This window comes from Gadus macrocephalus, chromosome 9 (genome assembly GCF_031168955.1).
Source record: "Gadus macrocephalus chromosome 9, ASM3116895v1".
NCBI classification, from domain to species: Eukaryota; Metazoa; Chordata; class Actinopteri; order Gadiformes; family Gadidae; genus Gadus; species Gadus macrocephalus.
Genome location: NC_082390.1, coordinates 14095863 through 14113699, shown reverse-complemented (window position 1 = coordinate 14113699; position 17837 = coordinate 14095863). Strand labels below are relative to the sequence as shown.

General features: G+C 42.9%; 2 protein-coding genes and 5 non-coding genes across 7 annotated transcripts; all 7 read right to left on the bottom strand.

Moving 5' to 3' along the window:
- Positions 1 to 2837: 2837 nt before the first annotated feature.
- On the bottom strand, positions 2838 to 2909 carry trnap-agg (transfer RNA proline (anticodon AGG)). Its single transcript has one exon. It is a non-coding gene; the product is annotated as a tRNA-Pro (tRNA).
- Positions 2910 to 4678: 1769 nt separating this feature from the next.
- On the bottom strand, positions 4679 to 4750 carry trnap-ugg (transfer RNA proline (anticodon UGG)). Its single transcript has one exon. It is a non-coding gene; the product is annotated as a tRNA-Pro (tRNA).
- Positions 4751 to 5476: 726 nt separating this feature from the next.
- trnap-agg (transfer RNA proline (anticodon AGG)) lies at positions 5477 to 5548 on the bottom strand. The gene has a single exon. It is a non-coding gene; the product is annotated as a tRNA-Pro (tRNA).
- A 1345-nt stretch (positions 5549 to 6893) lies between these two features.
- trnap-agg (transfer RNA proline (anticodon AGG)) lies at positions 6894 to 6965 on the bottom strand. The gene has a single exon. It is a non-coding gene; the product is annotated as a tRNA-Pro (tRNA).
- Positions 6966 to 7774: 809 nt separating this feature from the next.
- On the bottom strand, positions 7775 to 7846 carry trnap-agg (transfer RNA proline (anticodon AGG)). The gene has a single exon. It is a non-coding gene; the product is annotated as a tRNA-Pro (tRNA).
- A 1764-nt stretch (positions 7847 to 9610) lies between these two features.
- LOC132464956 (lactose-binding lectin l-2-like) lies at positions 9611 to 10039 on the bottom strand. Its single transcript, XM_060061590.1, has one exon. The coding sequence runs from the start codon at positions 10037 to 10039 to the stop codon at positions 9611 to 9613; it is 429 nt and encodes a 142-aa protein (XP_059917573.1).
- A 1436-nt stretch (positions 10040 to 11475) lies between these two features.
- LOC132465247 (echinoidin-like) lies at positions 11476 to 12111 on the bottom strand. Its single transcript, XM_060062068.1, has one exon. It carries the CDS (start codon positions 12042 to 12044, stop codon positions 11529 to 11531), a length of 516 nt encoding a protein of 171 aa, XP_059918051.1. The 5' UTR covers positions 12045 to 12111; the 3' UTR covers positions 11476 to 11528.
- Between the last annotated feature and the right edge of the window lie 5726 nt (positions 12112 to 17837).

The window sequence follows — 17837 nt, the reverse complement described above, 5'->3', positions numbered from 1 at the left end:
GGAATCCTCGTCGAGACCACTTACCTCCTTACCTGTTTATAATTTTTGTGTGATGATACTGCTAGACTTCTATTTTGATATGATCATTTTGCATTGCAGTGTAACAACACTGTAGGATCCAAATTTTCCATATTGTTTACTTTAATTATAGCCTTTCACTTAAAAATCACATAAAGCTGAATTGAATGAAAACGAGAACCTAACCCAGAGAGGAGTTGTGATTTTGATGATCGACCTTTGTTTGCTCTTAGCAACAGCGGTACCAGGCGTCCAGCGGAAGTTGTTCAGCGGAGCGCTCAAGCTGGGGTGTGTGGTCTGACCAATGCTTGGAGGTAGGCAGGGGCGCTCGAGCTGGGGTGTGTGGTCTGACCAATGCTTGGAGGTAGGCAGGGGCAGTTCCATTGACCGCCTTGTATCATCATCTTGAACCTGATGCGATCTACTACAGGGAGCCAGCCAATGGAGGTCACGGAAAAGGGGGCTCACATTGGAGAATTTTGTTAGGTTGAACACGAGTCGTGCTGCAGCGTTCTGGATACACTGCAAAGGTTTGATCACAGAGGCCGGGAAGTCTAGCCATGAGAGAGGTGCAGTGGTCGAGGCGGGAGATGACCAGCGCTTGGACCAGGAGCTGAGCTGCTTCCCTCGTGAGGAAGGGCCGGATCCTGCGGGTGTTGTAGAGGGCATATCTGCAGGATCGTTCCCCCGCGGTGATGTTCGCGGTGCAGCATATTGCTAGCTTAGTAATAATAATGGATTGAATTTATATAGTGCTCAAAGATGCTTTACAGTGAAGGGGGGACCTCACTAACCACCACCAGTGTGTAGCACCCACTTGGGTGATGCACGGCAGCCAATCTGCGCCAGAACGCTCACCACACACCAGCTTGAGGTGGAGAGTGAGGGAATTAATGAGTCAGCCAATTATACAGGGGGATGATTAGGGGGCCAGATTGAATGAGCCTGGTTGGGCCAGGAAGCCGGGGAAACCCCTACTCTTTGCGTTAAGTGCCCTGGGATATTTTATGACCTCAGTGAGTCGGGACCTCGGTTTTACGTCTCCTCCAAAGGACGGCGCCTTCCACAGCACAGTGTCCCCGTCACTGCACTGGGGCATCAGGATTGATGTTTAGGGCGCACTCACACTAGGCAAGTTTCAGCACGATTCCCCCCCTCCCCACTCCTGCCGCTGGCCCGTGGTCACACTGCTCCCAAAGACCATGGCCTGGGCTCGATTGCTCCTTCACACATACGTCATCACGTCGTAATACGATAAATACGTCATCACCAAGCGTGGTGTCCAGCTGCGACTGAATGCTGTCGTCTGCCAAAATTTCAAGTAAACACTCAACTTCACTATCGCACCAACGTAAACCCACTCGTGAACCGCTTGCCGCCATTGTTTAAAATGATTGTTGTGGGGAAGAAGGGCATGGACCTCAGTGTTTCCCCCAGTAAATGTCTCAGTCAAGGTGGTAAGCAGTCGGTGGTGTTGTTGAAAAATTTTGGGGGTATTTTGCTCAAAGATGCCAGTACGCATGAATGAAATAAACAACTGTTTATTTCCATATAAATAAACAACAGTAGGTACAAATGTTGTGCAAACATGCAGATTTTTCGGCCCTCGGTGTGAGGGAGGGGTCCGTTAAGTCGATGGATGCGATGTTTAATCATTTAGTCCAAACTACAGTAGGCTACGGGCAAACCTGAAGTCACCGTCGTGACATTTCATATACTGTGTGTGTGTGTGTGTGTGTGTGTGTGTGTGTGTGTGTGTGTGTGTGTGTGTGTGAGAAAGGGAGGAACTTATTTGAAATCGGCCGTGCGTGCCTGTTTGTTGTTTATTGTTTTTGATTTAACAATATATAGGTTTAGAGAAATCTGGCTTTCAGAACTCAGTGCCTACCCACTCACTGAGGGCACCAAGGGGCTGTTCCGTGCTGGAATACGGATGGCGTGGTCACACTAGCCAAACGTTCTAGACTTTGGTATGCAAATTAGCTCGCGCACGGGGCCGCGGCCCTAGTGTGAGTGGCCCCTAAGGCCAGAGGGAAGATTGCCACCTATTGGCCAACATCCGACACCACTTACATCACCTGGTATTTCCAGACGGTCTCCCTTCCAAGTACTAACCAGGCCCGACCATGCATAGCTTCCGAGATCAGGCGTGTCCATGTTGGTAAGGCCGTAGTAAAGTCGTCACAAGTTTCAGTGGATTGGTACCATAGGGGTAACCACTCAGTCTCAATGAAACCCCTACCCCTTCCTTCCCGCGAAGAATATAACTCTCATCTTCTTCATTTATTTATTTTCAAATTCCAGCTGAGTTCACTGGGTCTTTAAGTTTGAGCTTGCTGCTGTGGCATCCAAATTTCGAATCACAGGTCAAATATTCAATCAATAAAGTTCTAACTTATCTGGATTATGTCAGAGAGCCATTGTTTCTCTGGCCATGATGGCGCTATTAATATCCGTGACAGCTTTTTCTCTCATCAATGATAAAGGAAATCAAGCAAAAATACATAAAGCAACATGAGCAGCCACAGATATAGCAGAGTGCAATATCTCTGCTATATCTATCTGAATACCCTTGGTTGCAGATATAATTCTCCCAAGTGTAAATACCAGTAACAACATGGTACGTTGATGTAAAACCTTCATATCCCGTCGTTTCAATTTATTTTTATGAACACCATAAAAAAACCATCAGTACTGCATGATATAGTGCCATGGACAGTGTTCTAGACATTAAGAAAGACAAATATATGGGTTTAATATAGGTCAATATTTGTACTATGAAACTGCTATCCATCTCTTTCTACTGATACAAAAGCTGAGGGCTCGTCCGGGATTTGAACCCGGGACCTCTCGCACCCTAAGCGAGAATCATGCCCCTAGACCAACGAGCCACATAGGATGGACTGTTTCTTGTTTAAAACTCACTTGGCTTTGCTCATCTCTGCTCTGTGATTTGTTTTTTAGAACTGCTGATGTGGCAAGCTGGCCCTTAAGTCAAACAGCACCCCCTGGTGGTTACAGTATAGTAGTGTTCCGATACTCTGTTCTGGCAAGATGGATGGGCTTTCTCTACCATCACATATGTTAAATGATGTTTAGTTTGCTGGTGTTGCTGTAAAAATAAACCAGCAAAGTAGGTTTTGGGTATTCGTCAACCTGTTATTAACCATGTATTAACTAGGTATTTTAGGTATTAATTATCAAATAAGAACACAATGAAAAGAAGAAGCATGAAATAGCTCTTTGATAAATATGTTGAAAACATATTGGTAAGAATTTTATGTGGTAGAGCCCAGGGTAGAAATCTGAGTCTTGGGTTGCAGGCACAGGGCAGTTGCCGGGATGCTGGGGTAAAGTCCAGGCCTGGAAGACCACCTGCGCTCTGTCCCCCTCGTATTCTGCCCCCCTGACGTGTGGTCGGGATAAAACCGGACAGCTGCACGCTGGGATGGAAAACCTTCACATCCCCTGGTTACCTGTCCTATGGAGAACGTAGGAAACCTATTGTATTCGTTAGTAACATTATTTATTAAAAAAATATATATTTGTATAATGTATACCAATGGGTACTCATAAGGGCAACCATAATCCTCATACAGTTTGACCCTGTCATGGCTGCTTGCAACTATATTTGGTTATTCCTACGTAAAACATAGGAACCCTATTGTAATTGATAGTATTATTATTAGGGGTCCTACAAAAAATGTAGGAACCCTATTGTATTCGTTAGTATTATTATTATTTTTACCTGACTTTTTTGCTCCAAAAGTTATAAAAGGCTTGTAGAACACGTAAAATGAGCAAGGGAATCAAAAGATGGGCCAGAACAATACATAGGTAGAGCTATAATAAGCTGGAAGTTCAGCCTTTCAACAGGCAGCCATTACTACTAGGAAGGTGCAACATGCATGAGCCTTGTTATACATGCACCATTCGTCATGATGAACAATTTTCAAATCGCATCCATATGGTCAGACCATTATATGCCGACAGTGGTAAAGGCTGCATACTCGGCACACATGTACTAGGTGACTGTGCGACTTTATGGTGTGAAATTCATAGCAATTAGGACATAGACTTAAGAGTACATTTCAAAGTGAAATAATTGAATATCTCAGATGTTTAAATAGCAACCATCAGTGTGACTGTAGAGTTTGACACATTTTTCTTTAAAAACATTGTTGATGATTGTTTTGAAATATTGACTTCCGGCAAACCCATTTTTAAGGAATACCAATGCCATTTTACCGTACCGACCAAGCTGACCATACCTCCAAGTCCAAATATACTCTATTCTGCCCTTGGCAATCTGCATGTCCATTTAGTGTAGGCGTATTGCGCAACTCATGACCATGCTGGTTCAAGTCCAACCTCAACCAACTGTTCTGTGAGACATGGCATGACTTAAAATAATGTTTACCATTATGTATTCATTAGGCCACCACCATACTCCATACAGCACAGGACCCAGTCATGGGTTATTGCAACTATATTTTCAATTTGTTTTTATACACACAATAAAGAAGCCATCAGAACTGCATGATATAGTGCCATGGACAGTGTTATAGACATTAGGAAAGAAAATTATACAGGTTTACTATATTTCAATATTTGAACTATGAAACTGCCATCCATCACTTTCTACTGATGCAAAATCTGTGGGCTCGTCCGGGATTTGAACCCGGGACCTCTCGCACCCAAAGCGAGAATCATGCCCCTAGACCAACGAGCCTCATAGGATAGGCTGTTACCTCTTTAAAGCTCACTTGGCTTTGCTCAGCTCTGCTCTGTGATTCAGTTTTTAGAACTGCTGATGTGGCAAGCTGGCCCTTAAGTCAAACAGCACCCCCTGGCGGTTACAGTAGAGGTAACCTATGGGAAATGTATGCATCCATATAGTCTTAGATTTATAGGGGCAGAATACTGAAATTGTACATACTTTAATAAGCATAAAAGAAATGTAATTGGGCTTGCAGAGATATTTTTTCTGGCCAAAGATGGTATGCGGATAACTGTCTCATACTTTGATATTGTCATATCAGGAGTAAACTCGTGATCATAAAGAGTGCTGTTGCTGTAAAAGAAAAGTAGGTTTTGGGAATTTGTCAACCACTTATTAACCATGTATAAACTAGGTATTTTAGGCATTCATTATCAATTAAAAACAGTGAAAAGTTGAAGCATGAAATAGCTTTTTGTTCATAAGAATATGTTGAAAGCATTTTGGTAAGAATTTTATTTGGTAGAGCTCAGGTACAAATCTGAAAGTCATTGAATAACAGTAAACCTTTCCCCTAAATGTCTTCCCCAGATTTTTGTTTGAAGGCTCCAAAGCCTTTTAGGAGCACGTGAGCATAGCATAATAAGTGACTCTCATTCTGTTTTCAGCTTAAAATATGGGGACCTTTTGTTTCATGTTCAAGATCTCTTATCTTGAGAGGTAAAAAAATAAAATACAGGGCTCGTCCGGGATTTGAACCCGGGACCTCTCGCACCCTAAGCGAGAATCATGCCCCTAGACCAACGAGCCACATATTTAGTTGTCAAACTTTGTCTATACAGTACAGATGGAACCTGTATTTTACACCCCTAAACTGGTGATGTGGCTGACAGAAGGCTCAGAGGTCTCTTGTCCAACAGCACCCTCTGGTGGACTTAGTGTAGCTAAACATATTTACAAACTGAATTTAAAACAAAACAAAGCATAGCAAAGAAAGTTGCGCTTGGCTACTCGTACCATGTACTTTATTGGATTTTTTATTCAATTGTTCAATTTTCCACGCCCATGGCTGCCACAATATATTATATTAATTAGCCTTCATTTTACGATATTTTATAAACTAAGTTGACTAGGTTAACCCCTTCCACTTTTACAACAAAGCTAGCTAGGATAAGAGGCTACACAATGCTATTCACTATTTTTAATTGCAAGGACGTACACCATACATAATTTGCCGAAATTGAGTGATAGGTTATACAATTAAGAACAAACAATGGTGGGCCTCTTCATAACTAATTAACATAGTTTTTTAATTCAATAATGCCTTTTTTTTTTACAAACCTTAAATTTTGGTGCCCCCTCAGGTACTTGGTGCCCTACCCACTCTGCGTATAGGGAGCGGCGGGCCTGAATAAGTGCGTGAAAGGGATGTTGGGGGGCGGGGGGGAAAGTTAGGCTGTGTCTAGATGAACTCTGACGTTCGCGATGCAGCATATATGTAGCTTAGTAAAGTCGTTAAAAAAAACAACTGTCACAGGTTTCAGTGGGTTGTTACCATGGGGATAACAACTCTGTCTCAATGAAACACCTATCCCCTCCTTCTCTTGAATTATAGAACTCTAAAACCAAAACTGTTTTATTTTATTCCCCAGTGTTCAAATTCCAACTGAAACAAGGGGTTCACTTGCTCTGTAAGTTGGAGCTTGCTGCTGTGGCACCCACATTTTTAGTCTGCGATCAATAAAGTTTGAACTTATCTGGATTATGTCAGAGAGCCATTGTTGCTCTAGCCATGATACCCATGCACTATTGATACCAGTGACAGCTCTTCCTCTCATCAATGAAAGAGGTAATCAAGCTGAAATACGACATGAGCAGCCACAGATATAGCAGAGTGAAATATCTCTGCAATATCTATCTGACAAATATAATTCTCCCAAGAAAATGCCAGTAAGATGGTCGAGAACAATTGATGGAAAACCTTCACATCCCCTCGTTTCATTTTTTTTTATGAACACCATAATTAAGCCATCAGAAATACAGGATATATTGCCTTGGACAGTGTTCTAAACATTAAGAAAGAAAGATGTACAGGTTTTACATAGTTCAATGTTAGAGACTGCCATCCATCACCTTCTACTGATGCAAAAGCTGAGGGCTCGTCCGGGATTTGAACCCGGGACCTCTCGCACCCTAAGCGAGAATCATGCCCCTAGACCAACGAGCCACATAGGTTATGTTCTAACTTGTTTAAAAGTCATGTGGCTTTGCTCATCTCTGCTCTGTGATTTGTTTTTTAGAACTGCTGATGTGGCAAGCTGGCCCTTAAGTCCAACAGCACCCCCTGGTGGTTACAGTATAGTAGTGTTCCGATACTATTCTGGAAAGATGGATGGGCTTGCTCTACCATCACACATGTGAAATTATGTTTAGTTTGCTGCTTACTTGGCTCTGATTGTCAAGTTATAGTTGTTACATAGAGATAACCTATGTGAAATTTATGCATCCATATGTTCTTAGAATTATAGGGGCAGAATACTGAAATTGTGGCCAAAGACCATTAATGTGTTATTATGCTAATCACTGTCTCATACTTTGATATTATCATATCAGGAGTAAACTGGTGACCAGAAAGAGATATGTTGCTGTAAAAGGAAAGTAGGTTTTAGGTATTCGTCAACCTTATATTGTATTGTATTGTACCTTACATGTATTAAATAGGCATTTTAGATATTAATTAACACATGAAGAAAATACGTTGAAAGCATTTTGGCAAGAATATTATGTGCTAGAGCTCAGGGTACAAATATGAAAGTCCTTTGATAACAGCAAACTTTAGAGCATTTATATTTAGCAGATGTTCCCCTAAATGTCTTACCAATATTTTTGTTTGCAGGCTCCAGGGTATTTAAATAGCAAGTGAGCATAGTGTAATAAGTGGCAGTCTTTCTTTCTCATTCTGTCTTCCAGCTTATTTGGGGACATTTTTGTAGCATATTCAAGATGTATTCTCTTGAGGTAAAAAAATGAATTACCGGGCTCGTCCGGGATTTGAACCCGGGACCTCTCGCACCCTAAGCGAGAATCATGCCCCTAGACCAACGAGCCACATTTTTAGCTCTTAAACTTTGTCTACACTACACATGGAACCTGTAGTTTACACCCCTAAACTGGTGATGTGGCTGACTGAAGGCTCAGAGGTCTCTTGACCAACAGCACCCTCTGGTGGACTCAGTGTAACTAGACATATTTACAAACTGAATTTAAAACGAAACAAAGCATAGCAAAGAAAGTTGTGCTTGGCTACTCATACCATGTACTTTATTTGATTCTTTATTCAATTGTTGATGAAAAAAAATCGATTTCAGATTTTTAATGGAAGTTAAACTAAATAATTGACGACCTTGCAGCCTGCTCCAGCCTGTTGTACTTTTTCTGATGCAAACAACATATTTGGTTTGAATCAAGTGTCGGCAATATCAGGAACCATTGTACAACCTTTAAGATTATTCATCTTATTGTGTTTTGTAGGTTTGCTTATCCTACTTTTGCAATAAAAGGGTCTAACGTTGGATAAGGATTTATTTGATTTACTTGCCATTTAGCTAATTAGAATGATGATGAGTGATCTCATGTGCAACATATGGGTGTGTAATTAATTCATGAACTGGAAAAATGTATTCATATTTTGCTTTTAGTGTGTTACTTTGGAACCGAATGTGTCTGAAGGTAAAGGGCAGTGCTCAACAGGGATTCTAATTCAGTACCAATGGTGGCAATTTATTTTTGGTGACCACAAGTAGCAATACCGACAGTAACCACTAGACAGCAACCTAAGTTATTTAGGCAACCGTTTTTGTTGACAGCTACATCCAGGAGTTCATTGTAAATGTATTGAATACAATAATAATAAGTACGTAACATTACAATCATTGTGAGCTTCAGAAAGAGCGTGTACCAGCGTTTAATGAATACCCTATGAGATGAGTGCCAAGTTGGGAGCCTCATTTCACGTCGCCGTCTTTTCTCCGCATTTGTATATCAGGAGGTACGACCGTGACGTTCATTCACACTTGATGCCCGATATGAGGACATCGGTGTCACTCAGACATCAGTATCATGCAGCGATGCATCATATATTCCGTTGCATCCACAACATCTGCATCGATCGATGAAAGATTGGAGCATGAGTTAGAGACAAATAGAAGAAACTACGAAGAAGAAAGGCGTTGCGAACCACTGCGTTCCTGAGAAAGAAATCATATTTTTTTGCACATATAACAAACACTGGGACAAATTTAGTTGATTTCTGTGTTTAACTGAGAAAACCGGGAGTGGAAGTCCGGGACCCTATAATGTTCAGCTAACTGTTGTAATTAATAATTGTTACGAGAATAGTGTATGTGTGTGTGCAAGAATGGCGAGCGAGAAGAGCGAGCGGTAGCGGGTGTCAGTTTAGTGAAGGAATGAACGAGTCCGGTCGTGTCTGTTAAACGTGTACTGTTAGGTAAGTGAAACTAAGAAGAAACAACCACAAACAGAAGAAGCAACCATTGTGCACGGCAAATCATTCCAACGAAATCCCACCCCCTCCTTCAGGGCCGGAGTGGGACCCTTTTTCAGCCCTGGGGTTTCAGGCCCGTACCGGCCCCCTGCGCCGAAGTCTTGAGGTGTGGAGGGGGGTGACCTTTGCTCATCGCGTGACCTAAATACAGCGGCAAGTGGGCACTGGGTGCAGTGTGAGGCTCTTACAACCGCGGCCCAAATAAATAAATAAATAATAATAATTAACCCCGGCCCTCGCGGCCCAAAAGTCAGACCGGCCCACCGGGAATTGTCCCGGTCCTCCCGATTAGCCACTCCGGGCCTGCCCTACTTCCAATATGTCATGTGGACACAATCCTCCGCTCCTTTATGGTTGTTTGGCTCTGTCCAAAAAGCAGCATCTACTGGGGACCCGTCGCTCCATATCCAGGAGCCTTCTTTATGCACATCACTGAGTCCTATCCAGTGGTTCCCTTTGGTTGGGTCAAAGTTCTGTATCAGCCTGACAATGAAGATCATTTCGCTGGTGCTATGGATAGAGACCAGGTTTGCGCCCAAAGATTGGCAGTAGAGCTCAGCATCGGCCCAGGTCAATAGGCTAGCAACATATTTGTAGCAGTCGGTGTCAAATTCATACCAGAAGGACGGACAGGAGCCGCGCTCAAGCTTCACCTTGGAGTCAGCTGAAGGCTCGGTAAGCAGACCTGCCAGGGCGAGGGCGTGCAGGCCACACAGGAGAACGGAGCGCAAGAACATTGCTGGACTCTCACTCTCTATTGAGATGTGTCTGGAAATGTGTGAAGAGGTAGTGAGGAAGGCTCTCTTTTTATTGGCTTGTTGAAGGTCATCTGCAAGATGCAATGGATTACATGGAGCCAATAATCCGACTTTATGCAAGAAAGAACACATCCAGCAGTGCCAGCATAGGTGGCAGATTACACATGAACCCTGTAATATAGTGAATTTGGATACAAGTCATATGTATCCAGTATTTCCACAACGAGACTGTTATTGGGGTTATCTCAGCCATGGTTGAGAAGGAATTGGGGGACAGGAACTTTGGCTTTGACTCCCTGAAGTACCTGAACTGCGACATGCTGCCTGCCGCCGGTTGCCGTGAGGCACCACTGCCCCGAAGCACCACCGTCCGGCAGCGGGCAGCAGGCAGCGCACGGTTCAGTCTACTTCAGATTGATATGGAAGTGGAAGAACCAGAGACGTCGGAGAACCCGACGAAGTCGTTTGCGATTCATAATATCGTCTGGAGGCGCACACAGCTTTTGTATTATGTATTATATGATATAGATATCTTATCATATCTATGTATTATATGATATTATTTAGATATAGAGCTCTAGGACTGTAACACAAGTGTTACAGTCACGTCGGACTCTCGTCTCTGGTATTTCCACAATGAGACTCGTAATGGGGGTTATCTCAGCCATGGTTGAGAAGGAATTGGGGGAAAGAAACTTTGGCTTTTACTCCCTGAAGTACATGAACCACGACATGGAGGAGAAAGGGATTGTTGGCCGCGAATGTCTTCCACTTGAGCCCCGCTTCCCGCTGCCGAGGGACCACCGCCTCGGCGCTGCAGGAGGCGGTGGTGCCTGAGCGCTGACCACTGCCGAGGCGAGAGTCCCTCGGCAGCCAGGCTGCGGCGGGAGACAACCGCAAGCAACAATCCCTTTCTCCTCCATGTCGTGGTTCAGTCTACTTCAGATTGATGTGGACGTGAAAGAACCAGAGACGTCGGAGAACCAGAGACGTCGGAGAACCCGACGCGGTCGTTTGAGATTCATATCGTCTGGAGGCTCACACAGCTTTTGGCCGTGATAATATATATTATATGATATAGATATCTATGTATAAATTGATATTATTTAGATATACTGTAGAGCTCCAGGACTACCGTTTGTTCTAGAATATTTACATAACACGGCTAAAGACTGTGCGCCTCGCCATTGCGATACATCCACTGTAAACAGAGCGCATGGTACCGTGGCTGCAAGCTGCTCAGGGCCACACCCCCACCCTCCTCCTTGACCCGCCTCTCCTCCTCATTTGCATTAAAGCAACAGACACCGAAACGGCGCATTTGGGGAAAGCTCAGAAAACATGTTTTCATCTGAAAACATTCAGTTGAATCCACATCTTGTCTGTAAATAAATCTCAGTAAATCCAAGATACAGTTTTTTGATTGGTCATATTTTTATTGTTATTTTCAAATAAACAGTCATAGACCCTATGGACAGGTTTTACGAAGTTTACAAACAGAAGGAGCAACGATTGTGCACTTCTCATCATTCCAAGCATATTTCTTCACCGTCGCGTAATACTGCAGTTGGACACAATGTTGCGCTCCATTATAGTTGTCTGGCTGTGCACGGCCCCAATAACTATAGTCTCTTAGGGACGCGTCACTCCACATCCAGGAGCCTTCTTTATGCACATCATTTAATCCTATCCAGTAGTCCCCTGTGGTTGGGTCATAGTTCTCTATCAGCGTGGTAAGGAAGTTCATTACGCTGGTGCTATGGATAGAGACCAGGTGTGCGCCCAATGATTGGCAGTAGAGCTCAGCATCGACCCAGGTCCATGTGCTAGCAACATATTTGTAGCAGTCGGTGTCAAACTCATACCAGAAGGACGGACAGGAGCCGCGCTCAAGCTTCACCTTGGAGTCAGCTGATGGCTCGGTAAGCAGACCTGCCAGGGCGAGGGCGTGCAGGCCACACAGGAGAACGGAGCGCAAGAACATTACTGGACTCTTTCACTCTCTATTGAGCTGTGTCTGGAAATGTGTGAAGAGGTAGTGAGGAAGGCTCTTTTTATGGGCTTGTTGAAGGACATATCATCCAGCAGTGCCAGCACATGTGGCGGATTTCACATGAAACCTGTAATATAGTGAATTTGGCTACAAGTCAATAACAAGTAGGTAATAGTAATTTAAGCAGTACAATTCTTCATAAACATATTTCCAGCTTCAAAATTGAATAAAAAAAAATACAAAATGAGCAGCATAGATGAAAATTCCTGTAGTTCTAAATTTAGTTCAGTCCTTTCCTGTGGTAAATTGGGCATCTTACTTCATAGCTACGCTCACGCTGATAAACCACAATCGGTTGGCTTCACTTCAATAGAACATTTGTGAAAAGTCCAGCTGGAGTAGCTAGTCCACTTTTTGGACTAGCTACTAGCTAAGTGGCTAAGTGGGTCACGGCACCGCCACAGATGCAGTTGTGCGTGATATTATTATGTGTTTCATGTGAGTGTGTGTGTGGTGTGTTTATATAAAGGCAACTCTTAGGGCGTGCAGAGTATGGGCCATGAGAGTTGCTAACTCCTTTAACTTGGGCATTCCCTGGCTGCTCGCCACATTATTATTAAAAATGTATATTTCTCCGTTACAATAAGTCATCTCAAAATTACTGGGGGTTTTGAGGGGAAGTCCTTTTCAGGGGGAGCTTAAGCCCCCCCACGCCGCCGCTGTATCATAACTGCTTTCACGCATACACGTACAGCCCGCTATTAGCCAGTTATTCTGTTATTCCTTCGTCAGATAATGCAAATCAGCGTCTGTCAGTTTTCGATTTCAGCTCCCAGTTTTTTTAGCAGTGCACTGCAATACATTTGACCTTTCAGAATCTTCAGTTCAATTCCTTTTACGTTTCTGCATTTTTAGCAATGCTTCCAACCATTTACATTATTTTAAATGGTGTGCATGTTAACATTGTTTGTTCCATTTAGACTTTTGAACTCTGTTCAAATCCCTTCACTTGATTTAAGCCATTTAAAGTTTCTTTATGTCTTGATCTATCTGGCTTTATTTAAACATATTTTCAACCTCACTTTGTACTACAGCACTCACCACATTTTCTTCAGGAAATGCATTTTCTAGTTCACACTTGATGCCCGATATGCGGTCATCAGTGTCGGTCAGACATCAGTAGAATCTCCGGCTGGTTTAGGGGGGTGGGCTTGCAAGGGTCGGGATATGACGTTGGGTCTAAATCATGGTTTCTCAACGGGCACCCCATGGGGGGCGTTCGAACAACCTAGGGGGGCGCTGGGGACGTGATTTATTTTTCATTTTTTGGGGGATGATTTTAAACTTTCATGGTTTTCAAATCTTTTTGGTGCAACCTGAAATAAATAGGCTATTTTTATTTATTTGTTTCTAACCCCTCTACCGTCTCAGCTACCTTTTACTGTCTATGCTCAGTGTAACAGTGATAATACAGCGCGGTTCGGTCCTGCACACGCAGATTTCACATGAAACCTGTAATATAGTGAATTTGGCTACAAGTCAATAACAAGTAGGTAATAGTTATTTAAGCAGTGAATATTTCCAGCTTCAAAATTGTAAAAAAAAAAAATACAAAATGAGCAGCATAGATGATATTTCCTGTAATTCTAAATTGAGTTAGTCCTTTCCTGTAATAATTTGGGCACCTTACTTCATAGCTACGCTCACGCTGATAATCCACAATCGGTTGGCTTCACTTCAATAGAACATTTGTGAAAAGTCCAGCTGGAGTAGCTAGTCCACTTTTTTTCTACGAACAAGTGGGTCGCGGCACCGCCACAGAGGCAGTTGTGCGTGATATTATGTGTGTTTCATGTGAGTGTGTGTGGTGTGTTTATATAAAGTTAACTCTTAGGGCGTGCAGAGTATGGGCCATGAGAGTTGCTAACTCCTTTAACTTGGGCATTCCCTGGCTGCTCGACACATTATTATTAACAATGTATATTTCTCTGTTACAATAAATCATCACAAAATGTTTTGATGGGGGCTAAGCCCTTTTCAGGGGGAGCTTAAGCCCCCCCACGCCGCCGCTGTGTGATAGCTGCTTTCACGCATACACGTACAGCCCGCTATTAGCCAGTTATTCTGTTATGTATGCTGTGTCTGGAAATGTGTGAAGAGGTAGTGAGGAAGACTCTTTTTATTGGCTTGTTGAAGGACATCTGCATGATGCAATGGATTACATGGAGCCAATAATCTGACTTTTTGCAAGAAAGAACACATCCAGCAGTGCCAGCACAGGTGGCAGATTTCACATGAAACCTGTAATATAGGCCTAGTGAATTTGGCTACAAGTCAATAACATGTAGGTAATAGTAATCTAAGCAGTAAAATTCAACCTCAAGACACATATTTTCAGCTTCAAAATTTAAAAAATGTTGTACAAAAGGAGCAGCATAGATGAAAATTCCTGTAATTTATTTTAAATTGAGTTCAGTCCTTTCCTGTAATAAAGTTTGCATTTGTGAAACGTCCAGCTGGACTAACAAATCCACTTTTTTTCTACTAACAAGTGGGTTGCGGCACCGCCACAGATTTAGGTGTGTTCAGGGGCGGTTCTGGGCACGGGCGAACCGGCTGCCCGGGGCGCCATACTTGTGGGGTGCGCCATGAGCAGTTAAAAAAATAATAATCACCCGCGCCACGAAGCGGTTTTCTATGATGTATCCTAACATATGTGGCGCCCCCTCTGCCTGCAGGCGCACCTGCTTGTTGAGAAGGTGCCGTGCACAGACGGACTGAAACCCCTACTGAAGTCTGTAGTGACAAGAGACGGCCACCGATTCTTGACAGGCTGGATACTTTATTCTTAGTTTCACTAACATTACTGTACACATTTGCACAGACACAACCGGACTCGTTCATTACTTCACTAAACTGAAACCGAGTCCACTCACTCACTGACGTCTCTCACACACACACTGCCATTCTCGCGCACACACATACGCTACTCTTGTAACAATTATTATTAACAACAGTCAGCTGAACATTATAGGGTCCCAGCCTTCCGCTCCCTATTTTCTCAGTTAAACACAGAAATCAACTACATTTGTCCCAGTGTTTGTTAGATGTGAAGTGTTTGGTCTGCAGTCAGACCAAAACAAACCTGAGTGACAGGGGCTGTCCTTATCCCGCCTCTTGCGAACCTCGTCCCAACGTCATATCCCGTCCCTTTCAATCCCGCCCCCCTTAACCCCCTGATGTCTGAGCGACACCGATGTCCGAATATCGGGCATCAAATGTGAATGACAAGTGTGAAGGACCCTCACGGTCGAACCTCCTGATATGCAAATGCAGAGAAGAGACGGAGGACATATGTGAAAACGGCTAGGGGTAGTATTTTTTGAGAATACCAATGTCAGGGTATGTCTTATATATACGGCCCGTTGGGAGAATAGCGGGTTAATAGCAGTACTTACGTGTATGTATGAAAGCAGCTTATTTGAAACTTTCAGATAGTCCCCCTGAAGTTCAGAAAAAGTGTTTTTCGCTAAGCAAGAATCATAGCCCAAGACCAACAAGCTAGATGGGTGTATCTGATAATAATTTGTTTGGCTAATCTCAGTATCTTCATATCTTTCGTTAATGTAGAGATAAACATGCTTGTTGGATGGTTGGGACCACTATGTTTCCCGTTGACTCTTTAGGCCCTATCTTGCACCCAGCGCAATTGACTTTCTACACCATGCATCGTTGCTAGTTTGCACCCGGCGCAAAACTGATTTTCCCCCGCAGCAAACTAACGCCACTAAACTTGCGCCCTGAGAGGCGTGTCGGCGAAAAGCAGAGGCGTGTTCCGGCGCAAATGATACATGGTGCTATCTTACAGACCGATAAAGCAGTTGCGCAACTGACCGACAAATACCTGGTCTAAGTCTACTAGCTGATAACGCAATTTTGTTGCTATATTGACGTAACATGGCAAGTCGGAACTGCAACATAAGCTTACACACCAGCAGGCTATATATTTTTTTCCATTGGGGTTGCATGAATGAACACTGTAGTAGGCTATGCCATGCGTTAAATGTTAAATTTGCAAATGTATTGCCGCATATCATTAAATAGAACCACAGTTGCAACCACAGGACCACATATCATATGTGTGATAAGTTTTCTTTGCTGAAATTTACATGATGACCCAGTATTTCTGAAGTTGTAGAAGAAAACGCTATTCCATGTGTGAATTAGGCCATATTATTTGGCTATAAACTGAGCTAAATAGGGCCCTTTGACTGAAGTTCCCTGGTCATGTACATGCTCATTCTCAGATGAGTGGAGAAAGAAGAGAACATTGAAGAGAACTTATCAGTTATGATCAAAACTATCGCTATGGGCCGGTGTTCATTTTGGACCCTGTTGTAGTTTTAATTTAACGTAATTAAAAATGTTTTCTGTAAAACTTCTAAATGCAAGCAATGCTCTCGTGAAGACGGTATCCCCTAGTTATGGATTTTGTATTGAGTGTTGAGTTTGACCATGATTATGCAAGACAAAGATGTTTTTAATCATGCCTCCTAGAGACCAACAAGCCAGTTGGTGACCCAGAAGTTTTGAGGGAAGCGATTTGGCTAGTTTTGGTACCTTCATATTATTGGTTTATGTAGAAACAAGCACACTTATTGGATTCTTGAAAACCACCCCGGTGGTTATTCTCTCATCGGGATGTCTCTGACAGAATCTCTCTAGTTATAGCTGCTGGTTTGTGTATCTCAGCATCGGTATGGACTAGACCTACGGCTACGACCCATGTGCCATAAAATAGCCCAGTTTGAGAAACTTCCTGATACCTGAACAGTGTTTAAATTAACACCTTCTTGAATTTTGATGTGAAGCTGTGAACCAGTAAGAATTATTTTTTCTAGTTGACTGTGCCTGCCTCTGAATGAGACTGATTTTAGACTGACTCAGTTCTGTACAATTCAGTAGTAATGCATTCATGAGACACCAGGTGGCAACTACTTACCAGCATTTGAGAAGCCCAGTCGCTCTCGCTCTCTCACACACACACACACACACACACACACACACACACACACACACACATACACATACACATACACACACACACACATGAACACACACACACGATGCTAGAGGAAAACGGTTGAAGATGATATCTGGCACAATAATGCTTCCGTCTTATTGACATGATGACCACAGAAATAACACCACTTTTAACCCCGCTTCCCAGGAGAACTCTTTTCCAGGATGAAATGCTAAACTGTTGTTTTAGTTAATTGGAACCCTGCATGCCCTGATTAAGAACCGATTCAATTGAATAAAACCATAATTATGTCTCACTCAATTACCAAATGTGAGTGGAATTATTTATGTGCATTTGCCTTAACCACATAACAGCACCAGAAGTTGATTAAAACATAATTTGTTGCCAATTTACCTTTTATAATGGACTTTAAATTAAAATCATATTTGAATACAATCATATTATATATATATTATATATATATATAGCCTTATACATCACACGTTTACATTTCTACTGAGTTACACACACACACAAACGCACACACACATGCACTTGCCAAACAAATAGGCCTTTGTCTTCCAGGCCATGGAGTATAATAGCAGAGGTACAGAGCTGCTGCTGTTTAGAGGGATTGAATGAGAGCGGTTGGTCAGGCAACCCACAGAGAGAGCTGCACACTTTGGTTGGCAGAATATTTTTTCCCCCCACTGAAACCACCAGAGTGATGGAGAGGCTGCCTTCCTTACGTAGGAGAGTGT